The sequence below is a fragment of the Chiloscyllium punctatum genome, chromosome 30 (assembly GCF_047496795.1).
Source record: "Chiloscyllium punctatum isolate Juve2018m chromosome 30, sChiPun1.3, whole genome shotgun sequence".
Lineage (NCBI taxonomy): Eukaryota > Metazoa > Chordata > Chondrichthyes > Orectolobiformes > Hemiscylliidae > Chiloscyllium > Chiloscyllium punctatum.
Window position 1 is genome coordinate 37,050,175 of NC_092768.1, and position 17,531 is coordinate 37,067,705.

Consider the following 17,531-nt stretch of genomic DNA (forward strand, 5'->3'; position numbering starts at 1 on the left):
TCACAGACTTCAGTTTTGGACGCACTGAAATTTCTGGAATGCCCAAGCCCACCCAGTTGAAAGAGGCAACCTCAGATTATAAAAAGCATAAGGATTTCAGAAACAATGAGCTGACACAGTGATCTCACAGATAACATTATGGAGGTGGACGGAATATGGATACTGAAGCTCAGCATTTTGCCACCACAGTCACAATCAGCCAGACAATGGCCAAGGATGGGGATAAGACTAGAGGCAAGAAGGTGGAATAAGTGGCAACTGCATTTTATTTACTCAATATTTAACTTACAAAAGAACAAAAAAATTACAGCACAGGAACAGGCCCTTCAACCCTCCAAGTGATGCAGATTCAGATCCTCTACCTAAACCTGCCACCTATTTTCTAATGATTTGTATCCCTTCGCTCCCTGCCCATTCATGTATCTGTCTAGATATATCTTAAATGACATTATCGTTCCTGCCTCTACCACCTCCATTTGCAATGCATTCCAGGCCCCCATCACCCTCTGCATATTACTATCCACCCTGTCTATACCCCTCATGATTTTGTAGACAGAAATCAGGATTCCCGCTCCCCCTGCAACCTCTGTCTTTGTAATGAAAATAACCCCAATCTATTTAACCTCTCTTTATAGCTAGCGCTCTCCATACCAGGTAACATCCTGGTGAACCTCCTCTGCACACTCTCCAAAGGATCCACATCCTTTTGGTGGTGGCTAGAACTGTATGCAGCACTCCAAATGCGGCCAAACCAAAGTCCTATACAACTGTGACATGACCTACCAACTCTTGTACTCAATACCCATTCCAATGAAGGAAAGCATGTCATAAGCCTTTTGACCACTTTACTGACCTGCGCTGCCATCTTCAGGGAACAATGGACCGGAACACCCAGATCTCTGTATGCCAATTTTCCCCAGGACTTTTCCATTTACTGTATCATTTGTTCTTGATTTGAATCTTCCAAAATGCATCACCTCGCATTTGCCCAGATTGAACTCCATCTGCCATTTCCCTGCCCACCTCTCCAATCTATATTCTGCTGTATTCTTTGAAAGTCCCTTCACTATCTGTTACTCCACCAATTTTAGTGCCATCTGCAGTATCTTCTCCAACAGCTTCCCTCCCACTGACGTCAGACTCACCAGTCATAAAGGGTCAACATTAGCAATTCTCCAGTCTTCCAGCTCCTCACCAGTGTTCAAGGATGCTGCAAAGATATCTGTTAAAGCCTCAGTTATTTCCTCTCTCGCTTTCCTCAGTAACTTGGGGTAGATCCCATTGGGACCTGGGAACTTGTCTACCTTAATGCTTTTTAGAATACCCAAACCTTCCTCCCTCCTTATGCAAACTTGACCTAGAGTACTCAAAAGATCTATCCCTAACTTTAACATCTCATGTCCCTCTACTCCTTGAATACTAATGCAAAGTACTCATTAAGAGCCTCACACATTTTTCTGACACCACACATAACTTTCCTTTTTCGTCCTTGAGCGGGGCTGACCCTTTCTCTAGTTACCCTCTTGCTCCTTAAAAAAGAAAAAGCTTTGGTATTTTCCTTAACCCCGTTTGCTGAAGGTATCTCAAGACCCCTTTTAGCCCTCTTAATTCCTCATTTCAGATTGATGGAAAAACTTGAGGAACTCTGTTCATCCAATACTGAATGCCAGACAGTGTGACAAACGAGGGAACTGATGGCACGCAGCTCTACCCTCGCACAGAGTATATTCTGACAATGCACTGCCATTTATTGTCACCTAGAGCATCGAAATAGCAGGAGGCCTGAGGACAGATCCTTCATGGAAGGGAAACACAAGGCAAGTCATTTGCCTTAGGATCTCTGGCTGCAGTGGGAAAGGAGCAGGAACAGTCAAGAGCAGCTGCACCCAACTGGACAATGGAAAAGGATGATATGATCGACCAATGTAAGGTTTATTACAAGTAAACACGAATAAAAAAGTGTAGTAAGGACTGTCAGAGTCATATAAGCCTTAATTTGTGACCATTACAAAAGTATTTCAGTGATGTGTCAGGAGCAGAAACCTGACTGAAAAAGGTTCAAATGAGAAGCGGAGAGAAAAATAGGCACTATATAACATCCAAGGATGAGGTCCCTCTTACCTGTGCATGGCCTGCATTTTCAGCCCTTCCTCAATGCTACTGCTTAGAGCCTGTTGGTTATGGAGTCTGCTCAATCGTGCAAGCACACGGTCTTGATGTGCTTCATACTCATCCCTGCTCGGATAGATCTTACAGATCAGCGCATCAAAATTAGGATCTGGTCGGAGAGATCGTTTAGACACCAGCTTCTTTCGACATGTGGGGCATTCTTTGTTTCTATGCAAAAGTAGCCAAAAATATCAGTTCAACAGACTGATATCAGTTCAAAAATATTAGTTCAACATACCAGCCACCATCCTAGTCTGAATTCTTCAGTGAAGGTCAAGTAATGTTAGCCAGCCTTGAATGGCAACATTTAGCTGCTGTAAGAGATTTCAGGCTAAGGTGGTTCCATAGCAAATACTAGAATGTAGTGAAACAGATAAGACAAAAATTATACATATTGAAAATTAAAGACCTGTTCAACCATTCATTTTGTGCTTGGTATATAATGGAAGGAAAACCTAAAATATGTGGGAAGGGTAAGAAGTCACTTGCTGATAAACAAAAAGGAATGATGAACATTTAAAGACATGGACTTCAGGAAACAAAAAACAATGCAATGTGTTGAGTACTGGCTTGTCACATGGATTCTAATCCAGACTAGGCAGATAGGGAGAAAGCAATGGACTAGTGATATTATCAGCGGACTGATAATACAGAGACCCAGGTTTGAAGATCCAGGCTTGAATTCCCACCACGGCAGATAGTGGAATTTGAATCCAATATATAAAAAAAAATCTAGAAATAAGTACCTAATACAGATTGAAAAACCTACCTGGTTCACTGAAGTCCTTTAGGTAAGTGGTAGACTGGTTAGCAAGGTTAGATCACATGGAATACAGGGAGAACTAGCCATTTGGAGATAGAACTGGCTTCAAGGCAGAAGGCAAAGGGTAGTGATGAAAGGCTGCTTTTCAGTCTGGTGGCCTGTGACCAGTGATGTGCCACAAGGATCACTGCTGGGTCCACTGGTTTGCGTCATTTATATAAATGATTTGGATGTTTACCCCCTAGGAGACAGTCACTAAGTTTGCAGATGACACCAAAACTGAAGGCGTAGTGCTCAGCGAAGGAGGTTACCTCAGAGTAACAACAGGATCTTAACCAGATGGGCTAATGGGCTGAGTGACAGGTGGAGTTTAATTCAGATAAATGAGAGATGCTGCATTTGGAAAGGCAAATCAGGGCAGGAGTATTAGCTTAATGGTAACATCCTGGGGAGTGTTGCTGAACAGAGACCTTGGAGTGCAGGTTCATAGTTCCTTCAAGGTGGAGTCACACGTAGATAGGATAGCGAAGGCTGCATTGGTATGTTTTCCTTTATTGGTCAGAGCATTGAGTATAGGAGTTGGAAGGTCATGTTACAGCTGTACAGGACATTGGTTAGGCCACTTTTGGAATAGTGTGTGTAATTCTGCTCTCCCTCCTACAGGAAGGAAGTTGTGAAACGATTCAGAAAAAATCTTGCCAGAATTGGAGGGTTTGAGTATAGGGAAAGACTGAATAGGCTTCGGCTTGTTTTTCCTGGCACGTCAGAGGCTGAAGGGTGACCTCATAGAAGTTTATAAAATCATGAGAGGTATGGATAGGGCAAATAGACAAGACTTTTTTCCCTGGGGTGGGGAAGCCCAGAACTGGACGGCGTAGGTGCAGGGTGAGAGGAAAGATATAAAAGGGGCCTAAGGGGCAACTTCTTCACGCAGAGGGTTGCGCATATGGAATGAGCTGCCAGAGGAAGTGATTGACATTGGTACAATTATAACATTTAAAAGTCATCTGGATAGATATATGAAGAGGAAGGGTTTAGAGGGAGAGAGATCAAATACTGCCAAGTGAGACAAGATTAATTGAGGATATCTAGTTGGCATGGACAAGTTGGACTGAAGGGTACGTTGTCGTGCTGTACAGCTCTCGGACACTGAGTAAATTGCCATCATTACCTGGTCTAGCCTACATGCGACTCAGTCTTAACTGGCCTCTGGGCAATTAGGGATGGCCAACAAATGCTGGTCTAGCCAGCAATGCCCTTGTCCAGTAATTGAACAAAAAAAAATCCAAAAAAATAAATTGTGTCAAGTTTAAATTTGAGTGAAAATAGGTCCGCAACCTAAACTTGCTTTACCTCTCATTGACAATCTCACTCAATTATAGGACAACCAATGAAGCAAGTGATACAATGGCACAGTGGTGCTGAGATGGTCTCAGTATATTTTTCATCATGATATACAATGCAAAACCACTTGACATAGGCTTCACACAGAATGAGAATCATCTGCAATACTTTTGACTGGTAAGTACTCTCTCACTTACAGGGCTCAGTTGATGATCTTTGGTTCAGGACAATAATCAAGAAAAAATTTCAACTCAAAATAAACAAAAAAATGTTTCCACTGGAATCAGTAACCAGAAAATAAAGATTTAAGATCAGCTGAGGAGAAATATATTCACCCTGTTCGCAACAAAGTAACGGCACAATAATCTTAATTAAATGTAGTACTACTGTTCTAATTAAACATCAATGTTCAGCCAAAATCAAAGCAAATTAACTGGACATTTCAGTTATTTCTATCATTTAGAACCTGCAATGCTCAAAATAGCCACTGAATTACAGTGCCAATATTTTAAATGCATTTCTGTAGGAAATGTTTTGTGATAGCTTTAGGATGTGAAGGTTACTACACTATAAAAGACTAAAAGTTCTTTGTTCATTCTGTTCTTCTCTCCATTTATGAACAGTAATTGTTGTAGTAACTGATCCCTATCACTGGATGGTGCTGTAACTCCGACTGAAGGCTGCTGCAGACAGCACATCAATTAAAACTGCATTTAGTAATAAATCAAGCTTGTTGCCTTAAAAGGTCTCACTTATACGAGTGACCAGTCCATGGAAACAGAGCCCCCATACTGCATTACTAAACTCTAGGCCGCAACTCACTAAACTTCACTTCACGAAACATCGAGCACATTAGTCAGCAAACTTGTTTCTGAGCATATTGCTTAAGGTGCACTTATTTTTCAAACGCAAGTAACATATCCAAAGCTGGCAGTGCACAATGGTCCCCTACCCGCTGCGGAGTGCAGTGACAATACAGTCTGAGCAGAAGCGGTGTAAACATTCCTTCGTTGTCATGGTGTTCTTTAACATGTCCAGACAGATGGGACACATCAGCTCACTATGCAAGCTCCGAGGTGACACTGCAATCTCTGTCCCATCCATAATTGCCTCCTGAAAGAAAGAGACAAAAGCAGTCACTGAAATAGGCCAACCTTCTGCAGCCATCATATCTGCAAACTAAAGAGACAAGAAGCGTATCAGGTAAATGGTTATAAACTGGATCTGCATGGTTGTAATTTTGTCTGCAGTATCGTCAAGACCACCAATCAGTTAAAGCTGAGCAATAATTGCCCAAGTGTGAAAACAGTTATTTTTAAATTTTTATTTTTCATTCTTGGGCAAAATTAGCAAGACTGTTAAATTTGTTCAACCTTAGCTGCTCTGAAAAGGTACTGGCATGCCAATAAGATCAACTGTTAGCACAACCCAAGTGACTTGCTGAGTCACCTCAATGTCTCACCGTGACATCACAGTATGAACTAGCCAATTGTAAAGTGAGGCAACAGGGTAATCCAGTTGTGTTTTTGACAATTAATGGCCAGTTTCTGCAGTAATAAAAAAAAAGATTTATTTGGTTAAATTTAATAACACTCCACAATCAAGATTGCTGGCCCAATAACTGTCACACTCCAGAAGCCAAATCATTTCTTCCAGATCCACAGAAGTTGCAGTGAGAATACAATTTAAATTTTAAGGTGGCAGCTTATGTTGCCATTAGCTTGCAGTCACTCAGCTTTAATTTCCAACCTTGCAATTCTGAATTTATAACGCCAAAACTGTAAGTGGTGGGGTTTGAGATTTGAGGACTCCAGCATTCTTGTGACAAAATTACAACCTCATCTGAAACTAAAACAGAAAGTGCGGTTGCGTATATCAGAAAGAGGGAGGAGCCAGACAGTGCATGGAAAGAGACTGGGCAAGTGCAAGGTTGGGGAGGCCCACAGAGGGGTCGGATAGAGCCAGTGAGAGCTCGCATTGCAGGGCGGCAACAAAGCAATCACAAGGCGGCCAAACGGGAAATAGTACAGGGATGGGCAACAGAAAGCAAACAAGAACAGAGAACGCCAGCCCCAGTGGGCAACAGGGGATTCATGGACACGGAGGGTGTTCACACCAGCAGGAGAGCAAAGTGAGCGCACATGCACGGAGTAGTGCCAGAGGGGGTAGAGACAGCACAAGCACAAGCACAAGCACAGCCAGAGAGAGGGGGCTGCAGGTGGGAGTTACCAAGAGAGATAAAGAATCAAACCAAGACTTCCAGTCCATGTTTCTTTAAAATGCTAACGTATCACATTGTAATTCCACATTTTGTTTCTAATTTAGAGTGCCTACATTCACATGCGTATGAATATTTGTGGGCCACAGATTATACATTTGCGAAGTTAATTAAAAACAGTGGATTAATAAACACATTGAGTGTACACTAGAATAATTACTTAGAATCGAATGATGTCACAGCAGAGAAGGAAACCATTGGAAGTACCCAAAGAACTATGCAAGCTTTTTTTCCCCCACTGTCTTTTAAATTCTCATTTAATATTTACCAACATCCATTCCAAAATCTGCTTTATCTTGCTTCCATCATTACATCTGATAGGTGTGCACATGATACAAACCACTACACGAACTTCTCCTCACCCGTTTTTTTGTTTTCACTGTAATCTTACACTTGCTCCAGTCATTGATAAATGGAAATACAGGTCGTTCTGCGATAATGCAACAGTTGTGATGCTCTGCGGCCTCATCCTATAGAAAATTGTGCTACAGAAAACTGTAATCACACTGTACAGGACCACTAATGGAAAAGTTATATCTGTTCAGTAGAAAGTTCACATTATCCAAACAACATCCATAACTGATTAATGTTATAGCCAATTTGCACAGATAAAAATGCGCATTATAGCAGAACTGTAATTTTTACAATTTGAAATCATTCTTCGCATTCTCAGTTATGCTAGTTTTTCTTCACAACTAAAGCTTTGCCTTCTTGCCACTGTCAGAACATCTCAACTACACCTAATTTATGATCTTCATTTTTTTAATGTAAGGTGCTTTAAACAAGCAACAACTTTGTCAACTATCACCATCACTCCTGATAGCTAGGTATAACTAACTCATAATCAGTGTTCTCCTTGACTCACACTGACATCTCTTCCTAGCACTTGTTGATTTCACACTACCTTGCGTCAATGCAGTTCCTTCACCTCACTACTTGAATTCAATTCCTAAGTCAATTTTTGGACCAAAGCTGCAGTTAGGTGAGAAACTGGTGTAACCCAAACTGAGCATAAACAAGCTGGTTATTTCCATGCAATGCCAGTGAGAATTCTGTTGACAAAACCTTCCAACAATGTGCTAATGGTTGAGAGTAAATTGATGAGGTGGTAATTGGCTGGATTGTATTTGTCCTGCTTTTGTGGTTAGGACGTAACCGGTATTTCAGTGTGCATAACAGTGTAGCTGTACAGGAGCAGCTTGGCTAGGAAAACAAATTTTCAACATGACTGCCGAGTATTTGTCAGGGGTCCTTAGCCTTTTGAATATACAGCATAGCCAGCCGTTTCTTGACAGCACCCAAACTGAACAGATTCTAATGCTGGGGACCTCAGGAGAGGCTAAGATTCAATTGGAACTTCTGGCAGAAAAGTGTTTTCAAATGTTTCAGCCTCGTCCTTTGTACTAACGTCCTGGGCACCAGGATAATAGGAAATAGAAAGATCAGTGGTGTTCCGTTCCTCCATTCGGAAATTTAATTGCCCATTGCCGTTAATGATTGGAATGGCAGGTCTGTTAGCTTAAATCTGCTCTGTGGGATTACTTTGCTCTATTAAATGCTGCTGCACTTGGTGTTCCAGCTTTACCAAGCTGACACTTAAATGGAGGTATGCCTGGTGTTACCATCCACCTCCACTTTTCATGGCTGCAGAGTTGATCCCTTAGCAAGATGGCAAATGATTGCACTGAGAGCTGGCGACATAGATATAGACAAAGGTGTTAAAAGTATTAAAAGCAAATTAGCAAATTTGCTGATGACACAAAGCTGGGAGGCATGGTGAAATGCGAGGAGGATGTTAGGAGAATACAGGGAGACCTGGACAGGCTAGGCAAGTGGACGGATGCATGGTAGATGCAGTTTAGTGTGGATAAATGTGTGGTTATCCACTTTGGTGGCAAGAACAGGAAGGCAGATTACTATCTAAATGGAGTCAAGTTAGGTAAAGGAGCCGTACAATGAGACCTTTGTGCTCTTGTACATCAGTCAATGAAAGCAAACATGCAGGTACAGCAGGCAGTAAAGCAAGCTAATAATATGCTGGCCTTCAGAACAAGAGGAATTGAGTATAGAAGCAAAGAGGTCCTCCTGCAGCTGTACAGGGCCCTGGTGAGACCGCACCTGGAGTATTGTGTGCAGTTTTGGTATCCAAATTTGAGGAAAGACATTCTGGCTGTTGAGGGAGTGCAGCGTAGTTCACGAGGTCAATTCCCAGAATGGCGGAACTATCTTACGTTGAAAGATTGGAGCGACTGGGCTTGCATATGCTTGAATTTAGAAGGCTGAGGGGGATCTGATTGAGACATACAAGATTATTAAAGGATTGGACAGTCTGGAGGCAGGAAGCATGTTTCCGCTGATGGGCTAGTCCAGAACCAGAGGACACAGTTTAAAAATAAGGGGTAGGCCACTTAGAACAGAGTTGAGGAGAAACTTCTTCACCTAGAGAGTAGTGGATGTATGGAATGCTCTGCCCCAGAAGGCTGTGGAGGCTAAGTCTCTGGATACTTTCAAGAAAGAGCTGGATAGAGCTCTTAAGGATAGTGGAATCAAGGGTAATGGGGATAAGGCAGGAACAGGATACTGATGGAGGATGTTCAGCCATGATCATAATGAATGGTGGTGCTGGCTCGAAGGGCAGAATGGCCTACTCCTGCACCTATTGTCTACTGACAGATAGAAGGGTTAATTTTTGGTTTCCTTTATTTTAGCAATAAAGGAATGATTTAAGTTAGAGAAATTAAGCTTTATAATTTATAATTTTAAAAATTAGTATGCAAGCTCTGACTTATTAGTCATGCAATAGAATAAAACTGGTTTTCAGAAACGGAGGTCAATTGTTTTTTCGCAGAGGTTCCTTTTGTGCTTCAAAGGCTTCCCTCTTCACTGAGGGCCTTTTTTTGCAACCTGAAATTTGGTGATAAGAGGATGGAGCTGCAACTTTCCTCCTCCACCTTTACAGTAATTGACTCATAAAATAGAGAAAAGAAGAGCAGGACCAGGCCCAGGCCATTTGACCCATCAAGCATGCTCTGTCATTGGACACGATCCTAGTGATCTTCTACCTCCATATTGTACTCATGCCCTCACCATACACTTTGATGTCTTTAACATCTATAAATCTATTTCTTTAAGTATACCCAGTGACTTGTCCTCTACAAACTTATGCATTAAAGAATTCTACAGGTTCACCACCTTCTGTATGAAGGAAGTTTTCCTTTGTCCAACATGGCCTACCTCAAATCCTGAGACTGTACAGGAAAGAAGCTAATTGCTGAGTAAGTGATAGATTAGTCTAGTTATTGTATTGCAATTTCTTTCTGAAGTTTTGGTGTGGCAAGTCAGCTCAACTAAACAAATAAATCTTGCATCATGCAGAAAGTTAGAGGCAGCAAGTATCCTAAACCAAGAAAATGCAGAGGAACCTCAAATTATCCAATTACCGATTACCCGAAATTACAGAGATTAAACAGGCACCACCTCCAAATGACTGATGGGGGTTTGGAGGCGGGCGGTGGTGTTGGACAGGGTTTGCAGGCAGGGGCGGGGGAGGGGTTGAATGGGGTTTGAAGGAGAGGGGCAGGGTTGGATGGACTTCGGGGCGGGGGTCGGGTTGGACAGGGTTTGGGGATGGGGGCGTGGTTGGACGACAAGGGACGGGTTTAGTGGGCAGAAGCAGAGAGAGTTTGGAGGCAGGGCGGGGTTGAACAGGTTTTGGGGGTGGGGACGGGAGGGGTTGGACAGGTTTGCAGGCCAGGGGCAGTTTTGGATAGGATTCTGCGGGTAGGCGGGGAACGGTGTTGGGTACGGAGTCTTGCACGTTGTGTGCCGCTGCAGTCTCCTGACAGGAGCAGACATTAAAAACTCCAAGCCCTAGAGGAAAGGCATTTAATCAATTAACCGAATAATCGATTATCTGAACAAGATAGTGCCCGCTCATCTCGTTCAGATAATTGAGGTTCCCTGTATTGCTAGCTGCTCAAGATTGAGCTCTGGATTTTGAAAATCAAGTAGTATTTGCTGTCATTGCTATGTATCTACCTGGCAAAGAGCTAGATAGATTGCAAATATAGGGAGGTGCTCAATAATGCAGGAAAGGAATGCACAGGCAGAAAGGAAATGAGTGATCAGACATCTAAGTGAAGGGGGAGAAAGTGAAGACTGCAGATGCTGTAGATCAAAGTCAAAGAGTGTGGTGCTGGAAAAGCACAGCCGGTCAAGCAGCATCTGAGGAGCAGGAGAATCGACGCTCTGATGAATCTTAAGTGAGGGAACCAGGCAAATCAGGAGTCAGAGTCTTTCTTGCTTGCAAATCAGGATTTTGGAATCTGCTGACAGCAATGGTTTTCTGAGGAAAATGTGCAGCACGACAGGTGTTTCAGCTTTAGAGTATGGAGGACTGACTAATTCGGTGTGCTTCTTCTCCCAACTATCTGCCTTCTATCAGGCTAGCAACCTGCAACAAGTGAAGTGCCACAGGGATCAGTGTTGAGGTCACAATTATTTACAATACATAATGTAATACAGTTAATAAGGAATTCAAATGGAATACTGGCCTTTATTTCAAAAGGGAATGGAGTGTTAACGTTTGGGGGGGGGGGGGGGGGGGTTGCCAAAACTATACAAGGTACTAATTGCACCACAGCTAGACTTCTGAGAATATGTTTGGACACGAAGAAAAAAATATATATAACTGCTTTGGAGAAAGTCCGGAAACGGCTCACTGGGCTGATACCAAGTATGGACAAGGACAGTTAGAGTAGATTGAGCTACAACCTACTGGAATACAGAAGAATGACGGTGACCTTTTTGAAACATACAAGATTCTTAGGGGACTTGATAGGGTGGATATGAAAAAGATTGTTTACCCTTATGGACCAGAAAGGGTAATCTCAAAATAAGGGGTCACACATTTAAAAGATAGATAGAAGGAATTTTCTTCTCTCAGATGGTAATGCATCTGTGAAATTCTTTATCACAGGTTGTTGACCTCTCATCACATCCTTGGCTGAGCGGTCCAGGACATCCGACCTCAGACCTTTAGGTGACGCTCCTCAAGGCGAACTTCGGGACAGACAACAATGAAAGGTAGTGGAGCAGAGGCTGATAGCCAATTGGTCAGGGGTGAAGTAGGGGCATGGGTCTGGGTGGGTTATTCTTTGGAGGGTCGATGTGGACTTGTTGGGCCAAATGGCCTGTCTCCACACTGTAGCATGGGGATGGCCTCAACCAGGACCTTGGGTTCATATGGTCACGACCAGTGTCTCTCTCTCTCTCACACACACTACACACACACACACTACACACACACAAATTGTGGGGTGAATTACATTTTACTTTGCTCAAAAACTTACAGAATCTTCCATGGATTCATGCAATGTGTTTTTTTTTTAAGATTAGAATCAGTCTGACCATTGTGGCATAGACACTCTCACAGGGCACATCACACATTAAATGCATTATCTGGGCTGACATGACACCAACTGTTGAAGTTCACTTGAGAATGTAACTTTTAAAAAAGGTTTTGCAAATTACATATGAAAGAACTGAAATGAAAAGTGGTCATTCTAAAAGAGGAGAGACTTAAACAATCCAGGTCTTTTTCAATATACAATTTCAGTTACATCACACTGTAAACATTTGCTATAAATTGTGCCTTACGATCTTATATTCCACAACCACCTGATGAAAGAGCAGCGCTCCAAAAGCCATTGCTTCCAAATAAATCTGTTGGACTACAACCTGGTGTTGTGTGATTTTTAACTTTGTACACTCCAGTCCAACACTGGCATCTCCAAATCATAGGCCGAGACAGACACATTTTTAATCAGTACAGGCATCAATAGTAATGGAGGAAAAGGCAGGAAAGTGGAGTTGAGGAAAATCAGATCAGTAATGATCTCACTAAATGACAGACAGACCTAATACACCTACTTCTGCTCCTGTCTTATGGAGAAAAGGAAGAATAGTGGCACAACAATAGCGTTAAGGATTCCAATCAGGCAGGCAGTTCTGTAGCAATAAACGTTTCCAGGATGGTATGCTACATCCCTCGGTCACAGATGTCACCAAACAGCTACAGGGTCTCTTTCAGGAACAGCATGAACAGCCAAAGGACATGACCTGTACTGGTACTTTGACAGTGTGAAAGTGGAAGGAGTTCCCAAAGCAGGTTTTAAGGAATTCGGGAGGAAATTTGAAACAGGAACTCGATAGCAGTAATCTCAGAATTACTCAGTGCCAAGAGCTAGTGGGCATAGGAATTGGTCAGAGTATGGAGTACAGAGTTAGGAGGTCATGTTGCAGCTGTACAGGACATTTGTTAGGCCACTGTTAGAATATTGCATGCAATTCTGGTCTCCTTCCTATCGGAAAGATGTTGTGAAACTTGAAAGGGTTCAGAAAAGATTTACAAGGATATTGCCATGATTGGAGGATTTGAACTATAGGGAGAGGCTGAACAGGCTGGGGCTGTTTTCCCTGGAGCATCAGAGGCTGAGTGGTGACCTTCTAGAGGTTTACAAAATTATGAGGGGCATGGACAGGGTAAATAGGCAAAGTCTTTTCCTGGGGTCAGGGAGTCCAGAACTAGAGGCCATAGGTTTAGGGTGACAGGGGAAAGATATAAGAGAGACCTAAGGGGCAACTTTTTCACAAAGGGTGGTAAAGGTGTGGAATGAGTTGCCAGAGGAAGTGGTAGAGGATGGTACAATTGCAACATTTAAGAGGCATTTGGATGGTATATGAATACGAAGCATTTGGAGAGATATGGGCTGGGTGCTGGCAGATGGGACTAGATTGGGTTGGGATATCTGGTCAGCATGGACGGGTTGGAACGAAGGGTCTGTTTCCATGCTGTACATCTCTATGACTATGATTCATTGAACATGTGGTGGAGAACTGGTACATGAGGTCATTAGATTTCTCTGGGGTAGTTGGACTTATGAAGGTGAACAGGTTACAGCTCTTCAGGACAGAAACTGATTTCATCACGGAGATTTGCCAGTACTACTGGAGGCAGTTTAAACTTGCTTCTTAGGGTGATGGGAAGCCAATAAGTGTTCAAATTATATGTAATGAAAGATGGTAACAGAGGCAGAGAGGTTGCAAATGCAATTATAATGGTAGCCAAAATAAAGGTGTGCATCAGCCAAGCTTTGAACGTGGAATCACTCCAAAAAGTAAGTTAGGGACACTACCTGAATGCACAACATATTCATAACAAAGGAGATAATTTAAAGGCTTCGAGTTTAGATTAGATTAGATTCCCTACAATATGGAAACAGACCATTTGGCCCAACAAGTCCACACTGACTCCCTGAAGAGTAACCCACATAAACCCATTCCCTAACCCTATATTTACTCCTGACTAATGCACCTAACACTATGGGCAATTCAGTATGGCCAATTCACCTAACCTGCACATCTTTGAATTGTGGGAGGAAAACGGAACAACCGGAGGAAACCCATGCAGATAGTGAGAACATGCAAACTCCACACAGACAGTCACCCAAGACGAGAACCGAACCTGGGTGCCTGGTGCTGAAAGGCAACAGTGCAAGCACTATGTCACCGTGCCATCCCCAAATGGGTGCGACATAACTACCATTACAGAAACATAACTGCAGGATGACTCGGTAGGAAACTGAATATTCTAGATTACTGGTTACTGAGAAAGGATATACAAAAAGAAAAAAAAAAAGAGGTGGTACTTCACTGGGTACAGAGATAGAAGGCTCTATTGCCAAATTTGCAGATGACAAAAATAGGGGGGGGGGGGTTGGTAAATTGCAGTAGGAAATAAGAATCTTACAAATGAATAAAAGGTTGATTAGGAAAGTGGGCACATGGAGTTTAACGTGGATAAGTGTGAGGTCACGCTTTCGGTCGAGAAAATGGGAATGCAACTTACTATCTTAAATAGGAAGAGACTTTGGGGTGCTCCATTGCAGAGAGCTAGGTGCACTCAGTCATGAGTCGTAGAAAATTAGCATGCAGGTAACATAGATAATAATTAAAGCGAATGGAATGTTGGTTTTCATAGCTAAAGAAATAAAATATAAAAAAGGTAAGAAAGTATTGTTGCAACCATACAAAGCATTGGCGAGACCTCACTTGGAGGTATTGTGCACAGTTTTGGTCCCCTTGAGGGAAGATTCAGTGCTTTGGCAGCACTTCACAGAAGGTTCAGTAGATTGACTCCAGAGATGAGGGGTTTGTTGTTTTAAGAGAGATTGAACAGTTTAGGCCAATACTCTCTGGAATTTAGAAGAATGAGAAGAGATCAAATTGAGGTTTTCATGATAAAAGATGGGAATAAAATAGACATGGAGAGGATGCTTCCTCTTGTGGGGCATTATAGGATGAGAGGTCATAGTCTTAGGATAAGGGGTAGCAAATTTAAAACAGTTGAGGAAAAACCACTTCTCCTAAAGGGTTGTGAATCTGTGGAATTGGCTACTGCAAAATGCAGTGGATGCTGGGACAGTGAGTAAACTTACGAAGGAGGTAGACAGATAATAAATTGAAGGGATATGGAGAGAAGGCAGGAAAATGGGGACAAGGAGCATATTGGCCTGGATTGAATTTCAGAGCAGACTCGATGGGCTGAATGGCCTAATTCTGTTCCTATAATCATATGAACTTATGATGATAAGAAACAGTATCAGTACATTAGTATGGGAAGATCTCAGATTATAAAATCAAATTGTGGAATCTGTTTGGGAGGAGTTAAACAACAAGAGACAGCAAACAATGGTAGTCGTTTTTAAGGCAACAAATAGCAAGGCCAGTGTGAAGCATGGTGTTCAACAGGAGATTAGAGAAACAGTGTAAGTCACAGAGTAATCATGGTGATTTAAATCTGCATATAGAGGAGTTAAATGAGCACAAACACTGCAAAGAATAATTTTCTGAAGAGGCATGTTAAGGAGCTGATGAGACAACAGGTTATTTTACATCTTTCAAGAATCTTTATGGATGAGTGACTATATATCATAGAATTTTATAGTTTGTTTGAAAGTGAGCTATTTCAATCTGAAGCCAAGGTGTTAAATTTGAACAAAGGAAATTAAAGGTTTGAGGGCACACCAGCTGAGCTAGATTGGGAAAATGTATTAAAAGTTGAGACGGTATACAGACAATGGATAGTCTCCAAAGAATTAATACATCATTCTTTCTCTATTTTTAACAGCACACGATACATTCCTTTAAAGAAAAGTGAGTCAATCTTGTCCAAAAACAAAGTTTAAAGAATTATATCAGATTAAAACATATCTATAAAGTTGTCAAAAATAGCAGTAAATCTGAGGCTTAGATGAATGTTAGAATACAGAGGGATACGAAGAAATGGAAAATAAATGAATAATATAAAATTCAAGCATCAAACCACAAAAAAAGGGACTATAAAAAGCTTCTAAAAAGGTACATCAAAAGACGGTTGACTCAAAAAATATAGGTCCAATACAGGCAGAGTCATGAGAATTTAGAACAGACAATAAAGAAAAAGTCAAAGAAATTGAATAATTACTTTGAACCTGTCTTCAAGGAAGATACATGAAACCTACCAAAATTGGAGCTCTAAGGAACTGGGGTGCATGGAGATTTGAACAAAATTAGTATTTCCTAGGAAGGTTGTATTAGAGAAATGAAATGAATGGAATCAAAAGTTTTTCTATCCCTGGGTTCAGTATTATACATTCAAAAATGTTGGAACAGGTAGCTATAGATATTGTGGATGCATTGGTGATCATCTTCCAAAGTTTTACAGATTCTAGAATGCTCCTGCAGATTGAAGATAGCAAATCTCACTATCCTATTTTGTCTCTCTCTAAAATAGTAACTACAGACCTGGTAGCCTTACATCAGTAATAGTAGGGAAAGTGCTAGAACCTATTATAAAGGTTATGACAGATCCATAATATTTGGATAATAATGATCCGATTGGGTAAAATTAATGTGGATTTGTGAATGTCAACTCATGTTTGACAGATCTGTTGGGAATGTTTCTCAGCATTCTATTAATAGAATGAATAAAGAGTTGGTGCACATCGATTTCCACTTGGATTTTCAATGGCTTTTCATAAGCTCCCCATAGAAGAAAGCTTAGCAAAATTAAAGTGCAATTAGGAGGTAATGTACTTCATGGATAAAGGAACAGTTAACAGTCAGAGTAGGAATAAACATGTCATTCTCATGTTTGCAAGCTGTGCCCAGTGAGGCAACACAAGGATCAGTTCTTTCGACTTTAGCAGTTCAGAATAAATTTAAATAACTTGGACATGGGTCGAAGTAAAATAATTCTAAGTCTATGGATGATAGAGAGGTCGGTGAAAATATGTGCTGCAAGGAAGATGAAAAGTGGTTTTAAGGAGATTTGTCTGGACTAAGTGATTGGGTAAACATGGTAGATGGGACATAATGTGGAGCAATGTGAGGTTACCCACTTTGGTCAGAAGAACAGATATGCAGAGAAGTTCTTAAAAGAAAGAAGTTAGAAAGCTAGGTGTACGGAAAGTACCTGGGTGTCCTTGTCAATGCGTCACTGAAGGCTAACATACTCATTCTAATTAAAAAAACAAAAACAGAAATTGCTGGAAACACTCTGGCAGAATCTGTGGAGAGAAATCAGAATTAACATTTTAGGTCCAAAGACCCTTCTGCATACTCATTCTAATCTTTCATTTAGTTTGCTCTTGAACCTACGTCCCTTTTCAGTTTACAACACCTAACTCCAAACCCCCACAACCAACATGGATTCAATATCACAATCAAATGCCTTTGAAAATATGAAAGCCACAATATTTCCTTTCTCACTCAGTTAATCCTCAAAGCAGTACTGTATTTAATAAGCTGAGTGGCCTTTCACAAATCCACTCTGACTGCCCATAACTGGCTCATTCATTTCTCGACTAGTCGATTTCATCCACACCATGCTCTCTAGTTACCTCGTTAGGCACACTGATCTATAGTTACCCAATA

General features: G+C 41.5%; 1 protein-coding gene across 3 annotated transcripts in view; it reads right to left on the bottom strand.

Moving 5' to 3' along the window:
• LOC140455414 (E3 ubiquitin-protein ligase RING2-B-like) overlaps positions 1 to 17,531 on the bottom strand; it is a 45,070-nt gene that overhangs the window by 15,806 nt on the left and 11,733 nt on the right. For 2 of the 3 annotated variants that reach the window (XM_072550259.1, XM_072550258.1), the window contains exons 3-4: positions 5,229 to 5,389; positions 2,122 to 2,337 (exon numbers count right to left, since the gene is read on the bottom strand). In XM_072550259.1, the coding sequence (XP_072406360.1) occupies positions 2,122 to 2,337; positions 5,229 to 5,389 (377 nt within the window). Of the gene's footprint in view, positions 1 to 2,121; positions 2,338 to 5,228; positions 5,390 to 17,070; positions 17,171 to 17,531 lie in introns of those variants that run through there. The other variant, XM_072550260.1, reaches the window with a different exon arrangement.